The following is a 23,812-nucleotide window of genomic DNA, read 5'->3' as shown; positions in this document are numbered from 1 at the left end:
AGCTCTGATCTGGCAAAGGAGCAAGCACATTACCACACATGTATTACATTCTACTCAATGCTGATTCAGCAGACGCTAATCAAACATCTTCCCCGTCATTGCTGAGGAGCCACGAGGATGGTAAAACCCAGTCACCACCGTCAGCAAGTTTGAACAGAATTGAAAAGTTAGAAATTATATAGCTGAGGGGATTCCCTGGTGGCTTAGTGGTAAAGAGCCTACCTGCCAATGCAGGAGACACAGGTTCGATGCCTAGTCCAGAAAGATCCCGCATGCCAAGGAGCAACTAAGCCCGGGCACCAAAGCCATTAAGCTGTGCTCTAGAACTGAGCCACAACCACTGAAGCCTCTGTGCCCTGGAGACCATGTCCACACTAGAGAAGCCCCCGTGATGAAAAGCCCGCATGCCACAACTAGAAACGCTCGCTGCCACTCAAGAAAGGCCTGTGCAGCAACAAAGACCCAGCACAGCCAGAAATAAATTGATTAAATTAATAAAAAAAAAAATTTAAAGACACTTTTTAAAAAAGAAATTATATAGTCAAAACATATTGGATGTTAATGCCACATATTTTTCAGATGCACTGAATTTTTTAAAAGTTTTTGGAATATGACAGATCCAAAAAAAATCTGTGATTGACGGATCAGCAAGATAAAGAATAACATTCAGTAACTGACAACTTACCAAATTCAATCATTACAGGTATTTTGTATAAGAAAGTCATGAGAAAGACAAAAGAAATCAACCCACTCGAGCTTTTCCTATTTTTGACACGTGGAGACAGGTGCCACCCACTCACCATTGGTTACGGTCAATCTCATCACGAAGGTTTCTTTTTCCCCAGTGCTGGCTTTGAAGCCACAGCGGTAGAGTCCTGAGTCAGAGCCTATAACATTAGGCATGGTGACAAAGGCCTTTTTCATGCCCTTGTTGCAGTTGCTCAGTATCTGTCTTGGGTACTTGGACGTGTAATTTCTTCCTTGGGACAAGTTGCAGCTTATTAAGAGGTCAATCTGCTGGGGCTGGATCTTTTCCCATGACACTTCTTCTAACAGATGGTTCTCTCGAGGCTCACAGGTGAGCGTGATGTTTTTTCCAGGTTCTGAGACCATCTGGCTATTTGGTGGCCCAGCATCCTCAAAATTGTCTGAAAAGAACAAGCAAGTGATTACATTTTGGTCCTCGAGTTCTTGGATATAAGGGTGGAGAAATCCAGAAAGCTCTATGAAAATGATGATTAATGATGTTATTTAACATAGTCTCACTGAGTGTAAATGATACCTTTACACCACATTTTTTATAAGAAAAGGATTTTTGAAAGAGGCTGGAACATAAATAGAAAAGAGGATGTGGTTGTTCACACATATTCCTTTAAGATTTCCTTGGTTAACCATATAATAGGAACATAACTGAACCCCCTGGAGTTTTTCTTGGTAGTGATCATATCAAAAGGCTCAATTTCACAAGACTGTTCTGTGGTGATGCTAGGCTGGTGACTCAAGTGTTTGAGTATCAAATATACAGATTGTAACCTTACTGATTGAGACTTTAATGGCCATAAAAGAAAGAGCAAATCATTGTCACAGAATATATACATAAACTCATCTTTCAGATATACAGGTTGTCTTATGCATAGATAGAGCAGGAACCCACATGTGATATGAATTCCTGGAAACCAAGAAAGCTCTCTAATACTTCCCCACCTCCCTATCACCATAGCTGGCAAACCCAGCACACAGTGCTCAGGAAATCATTACCAACTATCTAAGTCAGTAGTTCTTATAATGTGGTCTGAGGACCCTAGGGAGTTCCCGGTCTGAGACCTGCAATAACAAACTTATTTTCACAGTTATATTAAGATTTAACTTACCTTCTTAAATCTTATTATATAAGAATATATATATATATATATTCTTAGAAATTCGTCATCATATAGGAATATACTGATGTTTTCAGAGGCTCTGATGGATAATGCGATATGTACTTATAAACCAGACATGGAACAACAGACTGGTTCAAAATTGGGAAAGGAGTATGTCAAGGCTGTATACTGTCACCCTGCTAATTTAACTTATATGCAGAGTAGATCATGTGAAATACCAAGCTGGATGATTCACAAGCTGGAATCAAGATTGCCAGGAGAATTATCAATATGGCATTTCACATGATGTACTCTGCATAGAAGTTATTGAAAAGTATATCATAGAGCCTCTTGATGAGGGTGAAAGAGGAGAGTGAAAAAGCTGGCTTAAAACTCAACATTCAAAAAACTAAGATCATGATATCTGGTCCCATCACTTCATGGCAAATAGAAGGGGGAGATGTGGAAGCATGGACAGATTTTATTTTCTTGGGCTCCAAAATTACTGCAGATGGTGACTGCAACCATGAAATTAAAAGACACTTGCTTATTCTAAGGAAAGCTATGACAAACATAGACAATGTATTAAAAAGCAGAGACATCACTTTGCTGACAAAGATCATCTAGTCAAAGCTATGACTTTTCCAGTAGTCATGTAAGGATGTGAGAGTTGGACCATAAAGAAGGCTGAGCACTGAAGAATTGATGCTTCCAATTTGTGGTGCTATATAAGATTCTTGAGACTCCCTTGGACTGCAGGGAAATCAAGCTTATCAATCCTAAAGGAAATCAACCCTGAATATTCATTGGAAGGATTGATACTGAAGCTAAAGCTCCAAAACTTTGCCCACCTGATGCAAAGAACTAACTCACTGGGGAAAACCCTGATGCCTGGAAACACTGAAGGCAGGAAAAGAAGGGGGCAACAATGGATGAGATGGTTGGATAGTATCACTGACTCAGTGGACATGAGTTTGAGCAGACGCCAGGAGATAGTGAAGGACAGGGAATCCTGGCATGTTGCAGTCCATGCGGTCTCAAAGAGTTAGACACAACTAAGTGACTGAACAACAACAACAATTTGTAAGTTCTGGTCTTTTCAGTTTTATGCCATTTTAATATCTAATATAGTAAATATTGATAGTTATAAGCTATATTAACAAAAGACTCTTTGGAGTCCCTGATAATTTTAAGAGAATAAAGAGAACAAATAATTCTAAAATTTATATGGAACCACAGAGCCAAAAAAATCTTGGAAAAGAACAAAGCTGGAGGCATCACACTTCATGATTTCCAACTATTCTATAAAGCTACAGTAATTAAGAACATGATACATAAAGACATAAATACAGATATATTTCTAAAGAAGACATACACACGGCCAACAGACACATGAAAAGATGCTCAACATCACCAACCATCTGCTGCTGCTGCTGCTGCTAAGTCGCTTCAGTCGTGTCCGACTCTGTGAGACCCCATAGACGGCAGCCCACCACGCCCTGCCGTCCCTGGGATTCCCTAGGAAAGAACACTGGAGTGGGTGGCCATTTCCTCCTCCAATGCACGCAAGTAAAAAATGAAAGTGAAGTCGCTCAGTCGTGTCCAACTCTTAGTGACCCCATGGACTGCAGCTTACCAGGCTCCTCTGTCCATGGGATTTTCCAGGCAAGAGTACTGGAGTGGGGTGCCATTGCCTTCTCCCTCACCAACCATCAGGGAAATGCAAATCAAAACCACAATGACATAGCTCCTTACACTTGCCAGAATGGCTATTATAAAACAGACAAGAAATAATCAGTATTGGTGAGGATGAAGACAGACGGAAGTCCGTGTGCACCGCTGGTGGGAACATAATAAATTGGTACGACCTGTGGAAATAGTACGGAGGTTCCTCAAAAGATTAAAAATGTAACTACAACATGATTCAGCAATCTCACTTTTTGGATATTTATCCAAAGAAAATGAAAGCACTTATTTGAAAAGACACATGCACCCCTAAATTCACACTGCAGCATTATTTACAACAGCCAAGATTATGGAAGCAACTTAAGTGTCCATCAACAGATGAATGGATAAGAAAGATGAGGTATATACACACAATGGAATATACTCAGCCATAAAAAGAATAATGAAATCTTGCTCTTTGCAACATCATGGATAGACCTAGAAGGTATCATGCTAAGTTAAATAAGTCAGATAGAGAAAGATAAATACCATATGAAAAACAAACAAACAAACAAACCAGAAGCAAACTTATAGATACAGAGAACAAACTGGCAGTTGCTAGTGGGGAAAAGATGGGGGGGTTAGGTGAAACAGGGGAAAGGGATTAAGAGGCGCAAAATTCCAGTTATAAAATAAACAAACAAGGTATGTAATGTACAGCATGGGGACTATAGATAATAATATTGTACTGGGAATTCCCTGGTACTCCAGGAGCTAGGACTGGACTAAGCAGTTTCAGTGCTATGGGCCTAGGTTTGATCCCTGGTTGTGAACGGAGATCCTGCAAGCCACTCAGGGCAGCCAAATAATATCAATAATATTGTACTAACTTTGTATGGTGACAGATGAACAAGACTTATCCTGGTGATCAGTTCGTAATGTACATAAACGTTAAACCACTATGTCGTACACTTGAAACTAATATAATATTACATGCAAAATATACTTCCAATAAAGAAAAAAGGCATAGAGATGAGAGGACAGAAGAGGAGAAGGGAAATCGCTCTTGAAAAAACAATTTATTATAAAATACAATAAGACACGCCATCTGTGTTAAACTACAATACTCTGTCTATGCAAGTCTCACGTCCCCCAAAAACTAGCTTCCTCCTCAGCAAGTGGATCCATGTGACAAAATGCTGTTGGAAAGAGAAACCACAGCCCTGCAGTTTACAATCTGCAGCCATACAACAATTCACAGAGCTAACACTCCAGACAGAAAACACTTCCTGTCCAAGCAAGACAACCCAACACCAGGGGAAAAAAAGGAAAGGGAGACCATGCACAAGAAGAAAATAAAAGCTTAAAGGAAACAAAGGAGAACTGAGATTCAGACAGGGAGAGGAAGGTATGAGAAAAGAGAAGGAAACGTGGGGCAGTATAAATGAAAGGCTACACCAGAGAGGGGCCCTGTGTTGGGAGAAGTGAAAGAACAGAGACATAATTTTAACAAAAAAGAGCAACAAAAACTTTCTGCGAGCCGTGCTGGACCCTGGGAAGGAAGAGGCCCGCTTGCTCTCCCCGCGGGTTTGCTGTCTGTCGTCAGGGCCAGAGCCCCTGTTTGTTTGCTTTGTTTTCCTCTGTGGGTCTCGCTCGGGGTCTCGGGCGGACAGACCCCTCAGGGAGCAGGCACAGGGAGGTTTTCACAGCGCAGGCCCTGGGTAAGGACCCGACCCACCTGTCACTAGACACTAACTGGACTGAAGGTCAAGGCCCCCATGGCAGAGGCAGGTGACTGCAGCACAGACTCGCCCCCATTAACCTCTGCCGATGAACCAAACAGCTGACTGTGTCCCGTGAGAATCCAGACCCCGAGGAGGGCTGCAGAGCCTGCCCTGCGCAAAGGCTTGCTGGGCTCAGGCCTCCTGGTCCCCCTGCTCAGCACATGTAAAGCGACATGGAACGACCCTGAAAGCAACAACCAGAGAGACCCCACAAGCCCGAGACGACCCGGCATCTGGATGTGCTTGGAACCGGAAAGGGAATCTACTTAAAGGAAGGATCAAAATGACATTATTAAAAGGGAAGCAAGAGGTTGATTAAAAATAGAAACAAAAAATAATAAAAACCAGTTAATTTTATATATATTTTAGTTACATATGGATTTGTAGTGCACACATAGAATAGTCTGTGTTGTCTTTTGTTTGAAAGACTAGTTTTTAGAACAGTTTATGGTTGACAACAAAATTGAGAGGAAGATACTTCCCTGCTTTTGTGTGTGTGTGTGTGTATACACACACAGCCTCCCTCATTATCAACATCACACACAGAATGATAACATCTTTTATCAAGGCTGAACCCACAATGACACATGATAATCATACAAAATCCATCATTTACCTTAGAGTTAACTCTTGGTGTTGCACATTCTACGGTTTGGACAAATGTGTAAGGACATGTATCCATCATCACCATGCCATGTAGTTTCCCTGTTCTAAAACCCTCCATGTGCTTCTAATAACCCCTCAGTCCTGCAAACCACTGAGCTTTTTATTGCCTCATAGTTTTACCTTTTCTAGAGTGTCATTCAGTTGGAATCCTACATATGTAGTCTTTTTCCAGGGCTTTCGTCATGGCTCAAATGGTAAAGAATCTGCCCACAATGCAAGAGACCTGGGTTCCATCCCAGGGTTGGGAAGATCCCGTGGAGAAGGAAATGGAACCCCACCCCAGTATTCTTTCCTGGAGAATCCCATCGACAGAGGAGCCTGGCAGGCTACAGTCCATGGGGCAGCAAAGAGTCAGGACAACTGAGTGACTAACACTTTCACTTTTTCTTCCACTTAGTAATATCGATTGAAGTTTCCCCTGTGTCTTTGCATGGTTTGATAGCTCATGTCTTTTTAGTACTAAACAATATTTTGTCATCAGGATGTACCACAGTGCCATTCACCTACTAAAGGACATCTTAGTTTATTCTATAAAGTTTGGGAACTTAGGAATAAAGCTGCTATAAACAACCGTGTGTAGGTTTTCACATGGATATAAGCTTTCAGTTCCTTTGGACAAACATCAACAAGCAAGACTGTTGGACTGAATGGCAAGAGTAGGTTTAGTTGTTTAAGGACTGACCGTCTTCCAAAGTGGCTGCACCATTTTGCATGGAAACCAGCAGTGAATGAGAATTCCTGAATGACTGAGCTCCACTTCCTGCCAGCACTGGGTGTGGTCAGTGTTCTGGCTTTGGGCCATTCTAATAGGTTTGTCAGTGTGTTGCTTTCACGTGATTTTTTTTTTTTAATTGTAGAATAACATGATGAAATCCTCTGCACTGTGCATGTGTTTTTTCTGGCAGGGTAATGGATCATTTCCGAAAACTACTTCAGTGCTTCACTGCCGTTTCCAAGCACCATTCAGTCCCTGGGCACCACCTGCATTCCGGGGTGCCTCTGGGCATCCTACCGCTGCCTGCCCGCCATCACATCCCAGCCACTCACCATCCTTCCCCACAGTCCTCACTGGTTCTGCCTGCAATGTGAGCAGCTCTGCCACAAAAGTCACCAACCTCACAAAACCCTGAGTTTTGTTTTACTTCAAACTTCATGAACCCAGACCTTTATTTACCATTCTATCCTTAGGACCTAGAACAGTGCTTGGCATAGAGTAAAACATCAACTGATATTTTTCTAACAACAACAACAACAACAAAAATTTGCAGTTTCACTTGGCAGACAATATGCAATGTGTATCTGTTGATAATATTAAGAAATGTGCTTAGTATCACATTTAGAATGCCTAAATGAATTAATAGGGCTTCCCAGATTGCTCAGTGGTAAAGAATCTGCCAGCCAATGCAGGAGACGAAGGTGCGATCCCTGGGTGGAGAAGATCCCCTGGAGAAGGAAATGGCACCCCACTCCAGTATTCCTGCCTTGATAATCCCATCGATAGAGGATCCTGGCGGGCTCAGTCCATGGGGTGGTGAAAGAGTTGGGCACAACTTAGCAACTAAATAACAACAACAAAATGAATTAATGTTTCCCAGCAACCATTACCCATGTTGACAAATTCACAACAAAGGCACTGGAGTCGCCACAACGCCACCCTGGAAGTAGCCGCCTTGCCCAAATGATCAAACCTGACTGTGATCAAGCCTCTAAATCCAAGGACCAATTTGCAGAACTAGGAAGGGCAGAGAGACGTGCCACGTGACACCCTGGCCAACACTCCAGGGGAAGACGGGAACCAGAAAGCTCCTCGACACTGAGCAAGGTCTCCCCCGGCCCTGAAAGCCTGCTTTGCACGCTGACCCTTTGCTTCCCCATCCGTTCAGAATTCTGCAGGGCACCCGCTGCCCCGGACTCCGCCTGCTCAGTTCCGACGTGAGCTTCCGCGCGGAACACCGTTTCCACCAGGCCCCACGCTGCTCGACTCACCCACACTCTTGATCCTCAGAACTGAAGGCTCACCCTCCTGGAAACGCCTTGGCTTTGCTGACACCGCACGTTCCTGCTTTACCCCTCTCCTTCCTCACCTGCCCTGGTCTCCTTCCCTCTTTCTTTGCTGGTCTTTTCAAACACCGTTGTCCTCCCTGGATTCCACTGCTCTCCTCTCTGCACTTACCATCCCTGGGTCATCCCACCCACCCTCCCGAGAGAGGCCACATCCATAACCTCTGCTTGGTCAGGCCTCTCCCCGGGCACAGCCTGAGACAACGCCTTCTCCTACTGAGATTTCCAACAGGCTAAAAATTCAACAGCCAGATGGCCTGAAGCTTTCTGCAAGAACACTGCATTTTTAAAATATTTTATTTTTAATTGGAAGATAATTGCTTTACAATGTGGTATTGGTTTCTGCCATACACCTATGTGTATGACCTATGGATCATGTATAGGTATACACATGTCCTCTCCCTTTTGAACCTCCCTCCCACCTCCCTCCCCATCCCACCCCTCTAGGTTGTCACAGAGCACCAGGCTGAGCTCCCTTGTCATACAGAAGAGCGCTGCATTTACACCAGCTAACGGGAAGTGAGCAGAGCAGAAGCCTTGTATACTCCCAACTGCACCGCAACTACGTATGTGCTCAGTTGAGAACTTCTCTAAAAACTCACCAATAGAAAGTGTCCCCTACAAACGCAAGATAAAATGATGACTGCATGGGACTGTGGAAGTATTCTTAAGTGACCTGAGATAAAATTCTAAAAAAATAAGCAAGCAGGCACTTGTGGGCCAGTGGCTAAGTTTTCATGCTTCCAATGCAGGGGGTACAGGTTTGATCCCTGGTCAGGGAACTAAGGTTTCACATGCCATGCTGTGAGGTCAAACTAATTTTTTTAATTATAAAATTTTAAAAAAGAAAAACAAGGAATCACGAAGAGAACAGATCTTAAAAGTTCTCAGCACAGGAAAATTTTAAATTCTGTGTATATATAGGGTGATGATTTTACAGTATGTACAAATATCAAATCATTATGCTGCACATCCAGCTAACATAATGATATATGCCAACTATATCTCAATAGTTAACTAATTAAAGCAGTGTAAAAGGCAAGAAAAAGAAACAGAATCTCAAAGACTCCCCTGGTGGTCCAGTGGTTAAGAATCCATGCTTCCAGTGCAGGGAGCATAGGTTTGATTCCTGGTCGGGCATGGCATGCAGTGTGGTCAAAAAAAAAATTAAAATAAAGAAATAAATAGGGTCGGTCTTAACATGGCAGAGGAATAGGACGGGGAGACCACTTTCTCCCCCACAAATTCATCAAAAGAACATTTGAACGCTGAGTAAATTCCACAAAACAACTTCTGAATGCCAGCAGAGGACATCAGGCACCCAGAAAAGCAGTCCATTGTCTTCAAAAGGAGGTAGGAAAAAACATAAAAGGTAAAAAGAGAGACAAAAGAGGTAGGGATGGAGCTCCAACCCAGGAAGTGAGTCTTAAAAAAGAGAGAAGTTTCCAAACACCAGGAAACACTCTCACTGCCAAGTCTGTGGCAAGCCTTGGAACAACAGAGGGCAACATAACCGGGAGGAAAAATAAGTAAATAATTAAAACCCACAGATTACGTGCCCAACAGTAACTCCCCCAGCGGAGAAGCAGTGCAGATGCCTGCACCCACCACTAGCAAGCGGGGGGCTGGGCAGGGAGGCACAGGCTGCATTGCTTAGAGTAAGGACTGGGCCTGAATGCCCCGAGGGCAATCTGAGGGAACTAACTTGGGCTAGCAAACCAGACTGCGGGATAGCTACCACACAAAAAGCCCTAACCTAAGACACCACCAGGCCTGCTCACAGAACAAAGGACTGACTAGAGGTACGCGAAAAGCCCTAACCTAAGACACCATCAGGCCCGCTCACAGAACAAAGGACTGAGCAGAGCTAGCCCGGCCCATCCCCCTGCCTGGTGACAGGCAGGCGAGGGCAGCCAGAGCCGGAAGGGGTCAATTGCGGCCCCAGAGAGGCATTGTCTACCAAACTGCAAGCAGGCTTCGTTGCTAACCAAGACTTCTTGGGATTCTAGACAGTCAACATCCACCTGAGAAGGTGCGCTGGTTGTACACCCAGAAAACCAAGCGGCAGGGATAGGGGAAGTGATAAGTTGCAGTGACCTCGCTTGCCAAACACCTGGTCACCTGAGCTGCTCGGACCTGGCAAGGGTACAAAACACAGGCCCAACTGAGTCTGCGCCTCTGAGGAGTACCCAAGTTCCTGAAGCTGAGCGGCTTAGACCTGGGAAGTGCATACAATCCAGGGCCCGCCTCAGACAGTTCCCGGCAGAGCAACCTAGAGCCTGAGCAGTGTAGACAGGGAAAGCACATACGCCGTGAGCGGGGGCAAACCCAGTGTGGCCGAGACCCTGCGAGCACACACCAGTGTTATTTGTTCGCAGCGTCCCTCCCTCCCTCCCCACAGCACGACTGAACAAGTGAGCCTAAAAAATTGTCCACCACCACCCTCCTTGTCTCAGGGTGGAAATCAAACAATGAAGAGACCAGCAAACAGAAGAAGCTAAAACAGAGGGAACCTCCTTGGAAGTGACAGGTGCAATAGATTAAAACCCTGTAGTTAGCACCGACTACATAGGAAGGGGCCTATAGCTCTTGAGATATATAAGCCGGATCAAGGAACTATCCGAAAATGAACTGACCCTACACTGCCCACAACAAGACCAGAGAAAGTCCTAGATATATTTTTACTATCATTCTTTAATTTTTTTAATCTTTAAGTCCTCTATTACTCCTTTAATTTTCATTTTTATAAGCTACTATTACTTTGCAAAAAAAAGAGAGACACCCTATTTTTTAAAGAAAGCTTCATATATATATATATTTTATAATTCTTGTGACTTTGTGGGTTTTTTTCCTTTAATATTTTATTTTTGAAAATCCAACCTCTACTCTAGATTTTTAATCTTTGCTTTTTGGTATTTGTTATCAACTTTGTACCTTTAAGAACCCAATCTTCAGTATCCATTTTTACTTGGGAGCGAGATTACTGGCTTGACTGCTCTCTCCCTCTTTGGGCTCTCCTTTTTCTCCACCAGGTCGCCTCCATCTCCTCCCTCCCCCTTCTCTTCACTACCCGACTCTGTGAATCTCTAAGTGTGTTCTGGACAGTGGGGAACACTTAGGAAATTGATTACTGGCAGGATCTGTCTCTCTCCTTTTGATTCCCCCCTTTATCCTTCTGGCCACCTCTGTCTCCTTCCTCCCTTTTCTCTTCTCTGTGTAACTCTGTGAACATCTCTGAGTGGTCCAGACTGTGGAGTACACATAAGGAAGTGATTACTGGCTAGCTTGCTCTCTCCTCTTTTGATTCCACCTCATCTCATCCTGGTCAACTCTATCTCCCTCCTCCCTCTTTTCTTCTCCATGTAACTCTGTGAACCTCTCTGGGTGTCCCGCACTGTGGAGAAACTTTTCATCATTAACCTAGATGTTTTATCATCGGTGCTGTATAGACGGAGAAGTCTCGAGACTACTGTAAAAATAAGACTGAAAAGCAGAAGCAGGAGGCTTAAGTCCAAATCCCAAGAACACAAGAGAACTCCTGACTCCAGGGAACATTAATTGACAGGAGCTCATCAAACGCCTCCATACCTACACTGAAACCAAGCATCACACAAGGGCCAACAAGTTCCACAGCAAGACATACCATGCAAATTCTCCAGCAACACAGGAACATAGCCCTGAGCTTCAATATACAGCTGCCCAAAGTCACTCCAAACCCACTGACATCTCATAACTCATTACTGGACACTTCACTGCGCTCCAGAGAGAAGAAATCCAGCTCCACCCACCAGAACACCGACACAAGCTTCCCTAACCAGGAAACCTTGACAAGCCACCTGTAAAACCCCACCCACAGCAAGGAAACTCCACAAAAAAGAGAACTCCACAAACTGCCAGAATATAGAAAGGCCACCCCAAACACAGCAATATAAATAAGATGAAGAGACAGAGGAATACTCAGCAGGTAAAGGAACAGGATAAATGCCCACCAAACCAAACAAAAGAGGAAGAGATAGGGAATCTATAAAGAATTACAAATAATAATAGTGAAAATGATCCAAAATCTTGAAAACAAAATGGAATCACAGATAAACAGCCTGGAGACAAGGATTGAGAAGATGCAAGAAACGTTTAACAAGGACCTAGAAGAAATAAAAAAGAGTCAATATGGAATTAATAATGCAATAAATGATATCAAAAACACTCTGGAGGGAACCAACAGTAGAATAACGGAGGCAAAAGATAGGATTAGTGAGGTAGAAGATAGAATGGTAGAAATAAATGAATCAGAGAGGTAAAAAGAAAAATGAATTAAAAGAAATGAGGACAATCTCAGAGACCTCTGGGACAATGTTAAACACCCCAACATTCGAATCATAGGAGTCCCAGAAGAAGAAGACAAAAAGAAAGACCATGAGAAAATACTTGAGGAGATAATCGTTGAAAACTTCCCTAAAATGGGGAAGGAAATAATCACCCAAGTCCAAGAAACCCAGAGAGTTCCAAAGAGGATAAACCCAAGGTGAAACACCCCAAGACACATATTAATCAAATTAACAAAGATCAAACACAAAGAAAAAATATTAAAAGCAGCAAGGGAAAAACAACAAATAACACACAAGGGGATTCCCATCAGGATAACAGCTGATCTTTCAATAGAAACCCTTCAGGCCAGGAGGGAATGGCAGGACATACTTAAAGTGATGAAAGAAAATAACCTACAGCCCAGATTACTGCACCCAGCAAGGATCTCATTCCAATACGAAGGAGAAATCAAAAGCTTTACAGACAAGCAAAAGCTGAGAGAATTCAACACCACCAAACCAGCTCTCCAAAAAATGCTAAAGGATCTTCTCTAGATAGGAAACACAAAAAGGGTGTCTAAACTTGAACCCAAAACAATAGAGTAAATGGCAATGGGATCATACTTATCAATAATTACCTTAAACGTAAATGGGTTGAATGCCCCAACCAAAAACACAAAGACTGGCTGAATGTATACAAAAACAAGACCCCTATATATGTGGTCTATAAGAGACCCATCTCAAAACAGGGGACACATACAGACTGAAAGTGAAGGGTGGAAAAAGATATTCCACGCAAAGTGAAAGTGAAGTCGCTCAGCCATGTCCGACCCATTGTGACCCCATGGACTGCAGCCTACCAGGCTCCTCCATCCATTGAGTTTTCCAGGCAAGAGTACTGGAGTGGGGTGCCATTGCCTTCTCTGATTCCATGCAAATAGAGACCAAAAGAAAGCAGGAGTAGCAATACTCATATCAGATAAAATAGACTTTAAAATAAAGGCTGTGAAAAGAGACAAAGAAGGACACTACATAATGATCAAAGGATCAATCCAAGAAGAAGATATAACAATTATAAATATATATGCACACAACATAGGAGCACCACAATATGTAAGACAAATGCTAACAAGTATGAAAGGGGAAATTAACAATAACACAATAATAGTGGGAGACTTTAATACCCCAATAACACCTATGGATAGATCAACTAAACAGAAAATTAACAAGGAAACACAAACTTTAGATGATACAATAGACCAGTTAGACCTAATTGATACCTATAGGACATTTCATACCCAAACAATGCATTTCACCTTTTTCTCAAGTGCACACGTAATCTTCTCCAGGATAGATCAGATCCTGGGCCATAAATCTAGCCTTGGTAAATTCAAAAAAAATTGAAATCATTCCAAGCATCTTTTCTGACCACAATGCAGTTAGATTAGATCTCAATTACAGGAGAAAAACTATTAAAAATTCCAACATATGGAGGCTGAACAACACACTGCTGAATAACCAACAAATCACAGAAGAAATCAAAAAAAGAAATCAAAATATGCATATAAGTGAATGAAAATGAAAATACAACAACCCAAAACCTGTGGGACACTGTAAAAGCAGTGCTAAGGGGAAGGTTCATACAGGCATACCTCAAGAAACAAAAAAAAAGTCAAATAAATAACCTAACTCTACACCTAAAGCAACTAGAAAAGGAAGAAATGAAGAACCCCAGGGTTAGCAGAAGGAAAGAAATCTTAAAAATTAGGGCAGATAAATGCAAAAGAAACAAAAGAGACCATAGCAAAAATCAACAAAGCCAAAAGCCAATTCTTTGAGAGGATAAATAATATTGACAAACCATTAGCCAGACTCATCAAGAAACAAAAGGAGAAAAACCCAATCAATAAAATTAGAAATGAAAATGGAGAGATCACAACAGACAACACAGAAATACAAAGGATCATAAGAGACTACTATCAACAATTATATGCCAATAAAATGGACAACGTGGAAGAAATGGACAAATACTTAGAAAAATACAACTTTCCAAAACTCGACCAGGAAGAAATAGAAAATCTTAACAGACCCATCACAAGCACGGAAATTGAAACTGTAATCAGAAATCTTCCAGCAAACAAAAGCCCAGGTCCAGATGGCTTCACAGCTGAATTCTACCAAAAACTTAGAGAAGAGCTAACAGCTATCCTACTCAAACTCTTCCAGAAAATTGCAGAGGAAGGTAAACTTCCAAACTCATTCTATGAGGCCACCATCATGCCAATACCAGAACCTGACAAAGATGGCACAAAGAAAGAAAACTACAGGCCAATATCACTGATGAACATAGATGCAAAAATCCTTAACAAAATTCTAGCAATCAGAACCCAACAACACATTAAAAAGATCATACATCATGACTAAGTGGGCTTTATCCCAGGGATGCAAGGATTCTTCAATATCCACAAATCAATGTAATACAGAACATTAACAAATTGAAAAATAGAAGCCAAATGATTATCTCAATAGATGCAGAGAAAGCCTTTGACAAAATTCAACATCCATTTATGATAAAAAAAAAAAAAAAAAAAAACTCTCCAGAAAGCAGGAATAGAAGGAACATACCTCAACATAATAAAAGCTATATATGACAAACCCACAGCGAACATTATCCTCAATGGTGAAAAGTTGAAAGCATTTCCCCTAAAGTCAGGAACAAGACATGGGTGCCCACTGTCACCACTACTATTCAACATAGTTTTGGAAGTTTTGGCCACAGCAATCAGAGCAGAACAAGAAATAAATGGGATCCAAATTGGAAAAGAAGAAGTAAAACTCTCACTATTTGCAGATGACATGATCCTCTACATAGAAAACCCTAAAGACTCCACCAGAAAATTACTAGAGCTAATCAATGACTATAGTAAAGTTGCAGGATATAAAATCAACACACAGAAATCCCTTGCATTCCTATACACTAACAATGAGAAAATAGAGAAATTAAGGAAACAATTCCATTCACCATTGCAATGAAAAGAATAAAATACTTAGGAATATACCTACCTAAAGAAACTAAAGACCCATATATAGAAAACTATAAATCACTGGTGAAAGAAATCAAGGAGAACACTAATAGATGGAGAAATATACCGTGTTCATGGATCGGAAGGATCAATATAGTGAAAATGAGTATACTACCCAAAGGAATCTATAGATTAAATGCAATCCCTATCAAGCTACCAATGGGATTTTTCACAGAGCTAGAACAAATAATTTCACAATTTGTATGGAAATACAAAAAAAACCTCGAATAGCCAAAGCAATCTTGAGAAAGAAGAATGGAACTGGAGGAATCAACCTGCCTGACTTCAGGCTCTACTACAAAGCCACAGTCATCAAGACAGTATGGTACTGGCACAAAGACAGAAATATAGATCAATGGAACAAAATAGAAAACTCAGAGATAAACCCATGCACCTACGAACAACTTATCTTTGACAAAGGAGGCAAGAATATACAATGGAGAAAAGACAGTCTCTTTAACAAGTGGTGCTGGGAAAACTGGTCAACCACTTGTAAAAGAATGAAACTAGAACACTTTCTAACACCATACACAAAAATAAACTCAAAACAGATTAAAGATATAAATGTAAAACCAGAAACTATAAAACTCCTAGAGGATAACATAGGCAAAACACTCTCTGACATAAATCACAGCAGGATCCTCTATGACCCACCTCCCAGAATATTGGAAATAAAAGCAAAAATAAACAAATGGGACCTAATTAAAAGCTTCTGCACAACAAAGGAAACTATAAGCAAGGTGAAAAGACAGCCTTCAGAATGGGAGAAAATAATAGCAAATGAAGCAACTGACAAAGAATTAATCTCAAAAATATACAAGCAACTCCTGCAGCTCAATTCCAGAAAAATAAATGACCCAATCAAAATATGGGCCAAAGAACTAAACAGACATTTCTCCAAAGAAGACATACAGATGGCTAACAAACACATGAAAAGATGCTCAACATCACTCATTATCAGAGAAATGCAAAACAAAACGACAATGAGGTACCATTTCACGCTACTCAGAATGGCAGCTATCTAAAAGTCTACAAGCAATAAATGCTGGAGAGGGTGTGGAGAAAAGGGAACCCTCTTACACTGTTGGTGGGAATGCAAACCAGTACAGCCGGTATGGAGAACAGTGTGGAGATTCCTTAAAAAACTGGAAATAGAACTGCCATACAACCCAGCAATCCCACTGCTGGGCATACACACCGAGGAAACCAGAATTGAAAAAGACACGTGTACCCCAATGTTCATCGCAGCACTGTTTATAATAGCCAGGGCATGAAAGCAACCTAGATGTCCATCAGCAGATGAATGGATAAGAAAGCTGTGGTACATATACACAATGGAATATTACTCAGCCTTAAAAATGAATACATTTGAATCAGTTCTAATGAGGTGGATGAAACTGGAGCCTATTATACAGAGTGAAGTAAGCCAGAAAGAAAAACACCAATACAGTATACTAACGCATACATATGGAATTTAGAAAGATGGTAACAATAACCCTGTATGTGAGACAGCAAAAGAGATACAGATGTATAGAACAGTCTTTTGGACTCTGTAAGAGAGGGCAAGGGTGGGATGATTTGGGAGAATGGCATTGAAACATGTATAATATCATATGTGAAATGAATTGCCAGTCCAGGTTCGATGCATGATAACAGGATGCTCAGGGCTGGTGCACTGGGATGACCCAGAGGGATGGTATGGGGAGGGAGGTGGGGGGGGCATCAGGATGGTGAACATGTGTACACCCGTGGCGGATTCATGTTGATGTATGGCAAAACCAATACAATATTGTAAATTAATTAGCCTCCAATTAAAATAAATAAATTTATAGTAAAAATATAAATAAAATTAAAAAGAGCTTCCTTTAAAAAAAAAAGAAATAGAAACCCACATTCCTGATCACAAGCAGGCAATAAGGTTCAGAAAGGGGAGCAGTGGCCACTGAGGGTCTCCCAGGGATGGCGGGTGGGGGGCAGCAGAGGCCGCAGGCGGAAGGAAGAGCATAGACCCAAAGGCTGAATTGACCACGGGTGACTTTGCCTCCCCCCAGCTCTGCCTGGTCAGATACGCAGTCATGCTGAACCGAGAGTCCAGCAGCTTCGAGCGGAACAGAACTAGAGCACCCTCAGGAAGCCGTATGGACTACATGCTCTGACCACCCTCAAACTCTTGCAGTGTCATTGTTTCGAATGTAGAAAGCACTGCAAGGAACGACGGCATTTCTCCATAAACCTGGACTTATCCCAGGTGATGTCTGGGGTGTTGTAGGTTGAATTGTGTGCCCCCCAGAATCCCTGTGCTGAAGTCCTACCCCCAGCACCTCAGAATACGACCTTGTTTGGAAACACGGTGGTCGCAGGGGCATCAGGTAAGGTGAGGTCGAGCTGAAGGACAGTGGGCCCTGATCCAGCAGGACAGGTGTCCTTGTAAACGGGGGAACTCGGGACACAGACAGGCACACAGAGAGACTGTCTGTGACAATGCAGGCAGAGATCGGGGTGATGCATCCACAAGCCAAGGAACGCCAAGGATGGCCAGAGAACACAGAAGCTGGGAGACATGGTGCAACAGCCTCTACTTGAAGCCTCGGGAGGAACCAAACCTTTGACACCTTGATTTTGGATGCCCAGCGTCCAGAGCCGTGAGATAACACACTTCTGTGGTTTAAGCCACCCAGCCTGCTATCTTGTTCCAGCAGCCCCAGCAGACTAATGGGGGGCGGGGAGTGAGGACTTCAGTGGCTGAATTTCAGTACAATCTGGATCTCGCCAGAACTGATCAGAAGCAGCAAGACCACCTGGTTAGGGAAATTAGGGGTCTTCACAAAAATCCTCTCCCCATGTCCTTCATTTAAAGTTCAGATAAGAGGTAAAGGAACCAAACAAGATAAAAATAAGCTAAAAGACTGCTTGACAGAAACACGCAGATAAATCTGGAAGAATGAGAGCTGCGTCAAGAGATAAAAACACCAGCCACAAAGCCCTCAGGGAGGCAGGACCAGTGTGGTCATTTGTTTAAATGCAGGATGTAACCAGAATCAGGGAGGCATGTCCTGGGTGGTAAGTCAGAAATTCGGCCCCAACATTACATAGTAAGACAAAGTTTGCCTCATGTCCAAAATGTGATGCCCCTGTCTGAGCATCAAACAGTAAAAGGCTTGCAACTCAGGCTGCCCATACTTGTGATTAAAACCCTCTGTGATTCCAAGCAGCTGCTGCAGACCCAACACCCCCAGCCTGATCCCAGGCAGCCCCCAGAAGCTTCATGGAGCTCCTAGACGCTATGTGAAGGGTGACCAGGCCTTCTTACACAGCAAACTTTCCTCATTTTTTTATTTTGGGGTGGGGGGGCGGCGGGGGCTTTGTTTTAAGTACAGGCTTCCTTCGTAGCTCAGTCAGTAAATCTGCCTGCAAGGCTGGAGACCTGACCTTGATTTCTGGGTCAGCAAGATCCCCTGGAGAAGGAAATGGCAATCCACTCCAGTATTCTTGCCTGGAAAATCTCATGGACAGAGAAGACAAGCAAGCTATAGTCCATGAGGTTGCAAGAGTCGGACATGACTTGGCAACTAAACCACCACCACAGTTGATCTGCGATGTTTGTTAGTTTCAGGAGTACAGCAAAGTGGATCAGTTATACATACATCAGTTACACGTACATATCAGCTATACACATAAAATAAGTGTGTGTACTTGTTGCATCCGACTCTGCAACTCCATGGACAGCAACCTGCCAGGCTCCTTTGTCTATGGGATTTTTCAGGCAAGAATACTGGAGTGGGTTGCCATTTCCTTCTCCAGGAGATCATCCCGATCCAGGGATCAAACCCGAGACTCCTGTGTCTCCTGCACTGACAGGTGGATTCTCTACCACTGAGCCACCTGGAAAGCCCTTAGTTATACATAGATACATATATATTTCACTATTTTTTAATGCTCTTTTCCCATATAGACTATTACAGGGTATGGAGTAGAGTTCCCTGTGCTATACAGAGACTCCTTATTAGTTACATATTTTATATATAGCAGTGTGTATATGTCAATCCAAATCTCCTAATTAACCCTCATGGGTTTTAATTGCTGAAAGAACACATTGCAATCTCTCAGTCATGGTACAATGAAAATGATGCTTTTTATTTAAGTCAGTATCATAAGGTCTGTTGAAACAGTTTAACTTTGGGGTATACACTGCAATTTCTCCCAACTAGGAAAAGAAATGACCCACAGGATATAAGAATTTTAAATAGTCTAGTTCTGAAGTCTTGTAAAACCAAAAATGACAATAGTGCCCAGGAACGTTGGCTTGTTTTCTGCTAAAATGTTAGCAACTGCCCGCCCCCCCCCCCCCCGCCCCAGATTTGGAAATTTAATGTAGAGTTTCTGCATGGCAGAGTTTTCCAGAAAAAGAATCAAAAGATTAACACCAACTCTAATCATACCCTTCTGTGCCTGTGTGCTAAGTTGCTTCAGTCACGTCTGACTCTTTCTGACCCCACGGACCGTAGCCTGCCAGGCTCTGCTGTCCATGGAGTTCCCCAGAGAAGAATGCTGGTGTGGGTTGCCATGCCCTCCTCCAGGGGATCTTCCCGATTCAGGGATCGAACCTGAGTCTCTTACATCTTCTGCATTGGTAGGCGAATTCTTTACCACTAATGCCACTGGAGACTAAATTGTGTTAGTGAATTGTCTGCTGCTGCTGCTGCTAAGTCGCTTCAGTCGTGTCTGACTCTGTGCGACCCCATAGACGGTGGCCCACCAGGCTCCCCTGTCCCTGGGATTCTCCAGGCATGAACACTGGAGTGGGTTGCCATTTCCTTCTCCAATGCTTGAAAGTGAGAAGTGAAAGTGAAGTCGCTCATTCGTGTCCGACTCCAGCGACCCCAAGGACTGCAGCCCACCAGGCTCCTCCATCCATGGGATTTTCCAGGCAAGAGTACTGGAGTGGGGTGCCATTGCCTTCTCCATGAGTCCTAATCATGCACCAGCATTAGACGCATGACGAGTGCCAACTCAGACTGACGATCAGAGGTGAGTCTCCCAGACGGCGGGTGGCACAGAAGGGGTGGGGTTCACAGAGCCACCCTCAGCCAGGGCTGGGGCCCCGGCCCTCATCTCCGGGAAGGATCTCACGTGATACTCCGAGTTCTCCTCTCCACCCTGCAACCAGGCTGAGTCACACAAAGGCAAAATAGGCTCCCAGGAGGCCCTTGCTTTTAAAAATCTTATTTTATTATGCCTTAAGTCCTATAATTAGAAATCAATTTCTTTACTTGTCCTTGTTAAAATGCACATAACAACTTCTGCTCTTGGCAGGCACCCACACATTAGTGTGAAATCGTCCATTAGATTGCTCTCTGCGTGAAGGAAAGGAGGCAGGCTCCCACAGGCAAGTGGCCTGGAGCAGACCGGCTGTGGCAGAGGACACAGAAGAAGCAGGAGTCAGGCCCCCACCGGCCACGGTGCCCCCCGGGGAGCAGAGGCGGGGGGGGGGTGCCTGCGGGTGCAGGAAGGGGCGGTGGGAGACATAAGCAGGGTGACGGATAACGGATGGGAGGCAATGACGTTTTACCAATTTTGCCATTCATTCATTCAATAAAGATTCCTGAATATTGACATAAAGTAAGGCACACGTATATCAATGAAGTTAGAATATTCCCTCACACCATACACAAAAATCAACTGAAAATGGCTGAAAGTCTTAAATATAAAACATGACATCATAAAACTCCTAGAAGAGAATATACAAAAAATAGTCTTTAACGTAAATCGTACCAGTGTTTTATTAGGTCAATCTTCCAAGGAAAAAGAAAGAAAAGCAAAAGTAAACAAATGGGACTTAAACTTATAAGCTTTTTCAGAGCAAAGGAAACCATAAACAAATAAAAAACACAGCCTATGGAATGTGAGGAGATATTTGCAAATGATGTGACCAAGAAGGGCTTAGTTTCCAAAATATACAAACAGTTCATACAGCCCAATATAAAAATAAAAATAAAAAATAAAAAAAATGGGCAGAAGGTCTATTAATAAATAGACATTTATCCAAAGAAGTCATACAGATAGCCAAAAGGCACATGAAAAGATGCTCAACATGGCTAATTATTAGAGAAATGCAAACCAAACAAGGACCTACTGCATACACAGCACGAGGAATTATAGTTGATATCTTGATGGGGTCGCGAAGAGTTGGACACAACTGAGCAACTTCCCTTTCACTTTTCACTTTCACGCATTGGAGAAGGAAATGGCAACCCACTCCAATGTTCTTGCCTGGAGAATCTCAGGGACGGGGGAGCCTGGTGGGCTGCTGTCTCTGGGGTCACACAGAGTCGGACATGACTGAAATGACTTAGAAGCAGCAGCAGCAACAATCTAAATGGAAATAATCTGAAAAAACAATGCATATATCTGCTATACATGTATATTAATATATGTATCACTGAATCACTTTATACCTAAAAATAACACAACATTGTAAATCAACTATACTTCAATTTAAAAAAAAAAAAAGACAAATAAGGCACAGTTCTAAGTGGATGAACAGACACATAATCTGGTCTTAGAAAAACAGAGCCTCTAGAAATTGTCCATTGAGACTCCATGTTCACAGAAATCCTGGGATAGAAAAAGTGTCATTTTGATTTCAAGCCAACCAAAAGCCATTCTGTAGGCTGACTCTGGGAGCACCAAGATATCTCAAAGCTTCTTTGACCAAATGCAAAGTTATTCGCCCTAAGAAAACCTGCTGAGGACATGAAAGGCAGATGGTTGATTAAGTTTCACAGCATCTACCCCGTGTTCAATTTCTTTCCTCATTTAGCATTTTCTGGCACATCACTATTTACAGTATTTATTTTAGTATCTACTTCATTACATTTCTTCAATATTTTCAGTTGGCTTTGTGCAGAACAAATAAAAGATGAATGACATGAGAAATGACTAAGGAGCAACTGATATAAAGCTAAAAGGGGCAAAGAAGAAATGACACATGCACATCCCCACAATTCATCAATATATAACGTGTGTGACATTATATAAATATATGTCTGAGGATTTAGATACTTCAACTGCCATAGAAGGAAACGATGTAATAAAATTAACTGAATTGCAAAACCCAGTCTTTAAAACACACTGCTCAGAAAAATCGGGAATTCACAATTTTTACCAACAGGATTTCTATCCAATTCAAATTTCTCTGAGAAACTGGAAAGCAATTTCTGCAAAATTCTACAGCCAGAAGTCAAGATCTATGAAACAGAAGACATTTTAAGTAAGGAACGGGGAACTTGCTGCCCTTTCATCTCCCTTGGCTTTGCAAAAATCTCCAGTTAATAATAGCAACAGCATTTAAAGAAAAGCAAGCTGAATATTCACTCTTACAGCTCTCTTTTGACTATCTGAATATAAGCCTCTTTCACTTGGGAAAAATATCTTATACGTATGGTGCCATCACTAAGAAAGGAGAAGGCTTCTGGGGACCTTCAACTCTCAGACATTCGTGTTCTCCATAACAGATAAAGGCAAGTGATGAAGGGGAGAATGGAAAAACCTGGTTCAATGCTTGGTGTCTCCAAGCAGTGAGCTCCAAACAGCCCTGCACTGCAGGGAGCTCTGTAGACTTGAGAAGGGGCCATGCGCGACGTGGACACTGACGAGATTTCAGCACTCCCTGCAAACCCCCTGGGCCCTCTATACGCTGTGGGGGTGCACCTACCCCTGTGTGCTTCTCTCCCTAACAGCCAGTAGCTGCCACTCTTCACTGGGACCACCCAGGGGGCTGGAACCTGCTGTGCCTGGGAACCCACACACCGAGAGGGACCCTTACTCAGGCCTGACGGGGTGCGATCCTCTGCCCTGTGGTTGGCTGGCCCAGCTTCACCAGCAGCATCTTACCCGGACTCATAAAGACATCTTCCCAGCCTTCACCACATGATGTTTTCAAAAGCAGTAGAGAAAAGAGAGAGAGAGAGATCTGGAGATTAGCAAGGGTATCACAGAAAGAAAAAAGAACACAGGGGCGTTGCAGAACATAGAATGGTAGAGCTCTGACCACAAAACGAGTCCTTAAATAAATATGCTTAAAGGATTTGACATCCTCAACAGATCACAGATCGGATCATTTTTCCATTTAAATTTCTCATTTCTCAAAGTGAAAGAAGGACTGGCTTGGCCACAATCGGAAAACAAACAAAAATGTTTACTACTTCAAATAATTGTATAATAACGCACACATATGGAAAGAAAAATAGTGTAGATGAGCCTGTTTGTAGGGGAGGAAAAATGACGCAGATGTGGAGAAGGGACTTGCGGACAGCAGGGGAAGGAGAAGGTGAGATGAACTGAGAGAATAGCATTGACATATAGATGCTACCACACGTACAGCAGAT

The 23,812-nt window shown here is 42.7% G+C and overlaps 1 protein-coding gene across 1 annotated transcript in view; it reads right to left on the bottom strand.

Moving 5' to 3' along the window:
* The window catches only part of CD226 (CD226 molecule), a 91,356-nt gene that overhangs the window by 30,114 nt on the left and 37,430 nt on the right, over positions 1 to 23,812 (bottom strand). Inside the window, exon 4 of the mRNA XM_002697693.7 lies at positions 801 to 1,148. Within this exon, the coding sequence (XP_002697739.3) occupies positions 801 to 1,148 (348 nt within the window). The remainder of the gene's footprint in view (positions 1 to 800; positions 1,149 to 23,812) is intronic.

The sequence above is a fragment of the Bos taurus genome, chromosome 24 (genome assembly GCF_002263795.3).
Source record: "Bos taurus isolate L1 Dominette 01449 registration number 42190680 breed Hereford chromosome 24, ARS-UCD2.0, whole genome shotgun sequence".
In the NCBI taxonomy this organism is placed as follows: Eukaryota; Metazoa; Chordata; class Mammalia; order Artiodactyla; family Bovidae; genus Bos; species Bos taurus.
Note: the sequence above shows the minus strand (reverse complement) of the source record. Positions and strands in the feature narration are given on the sequence as shown.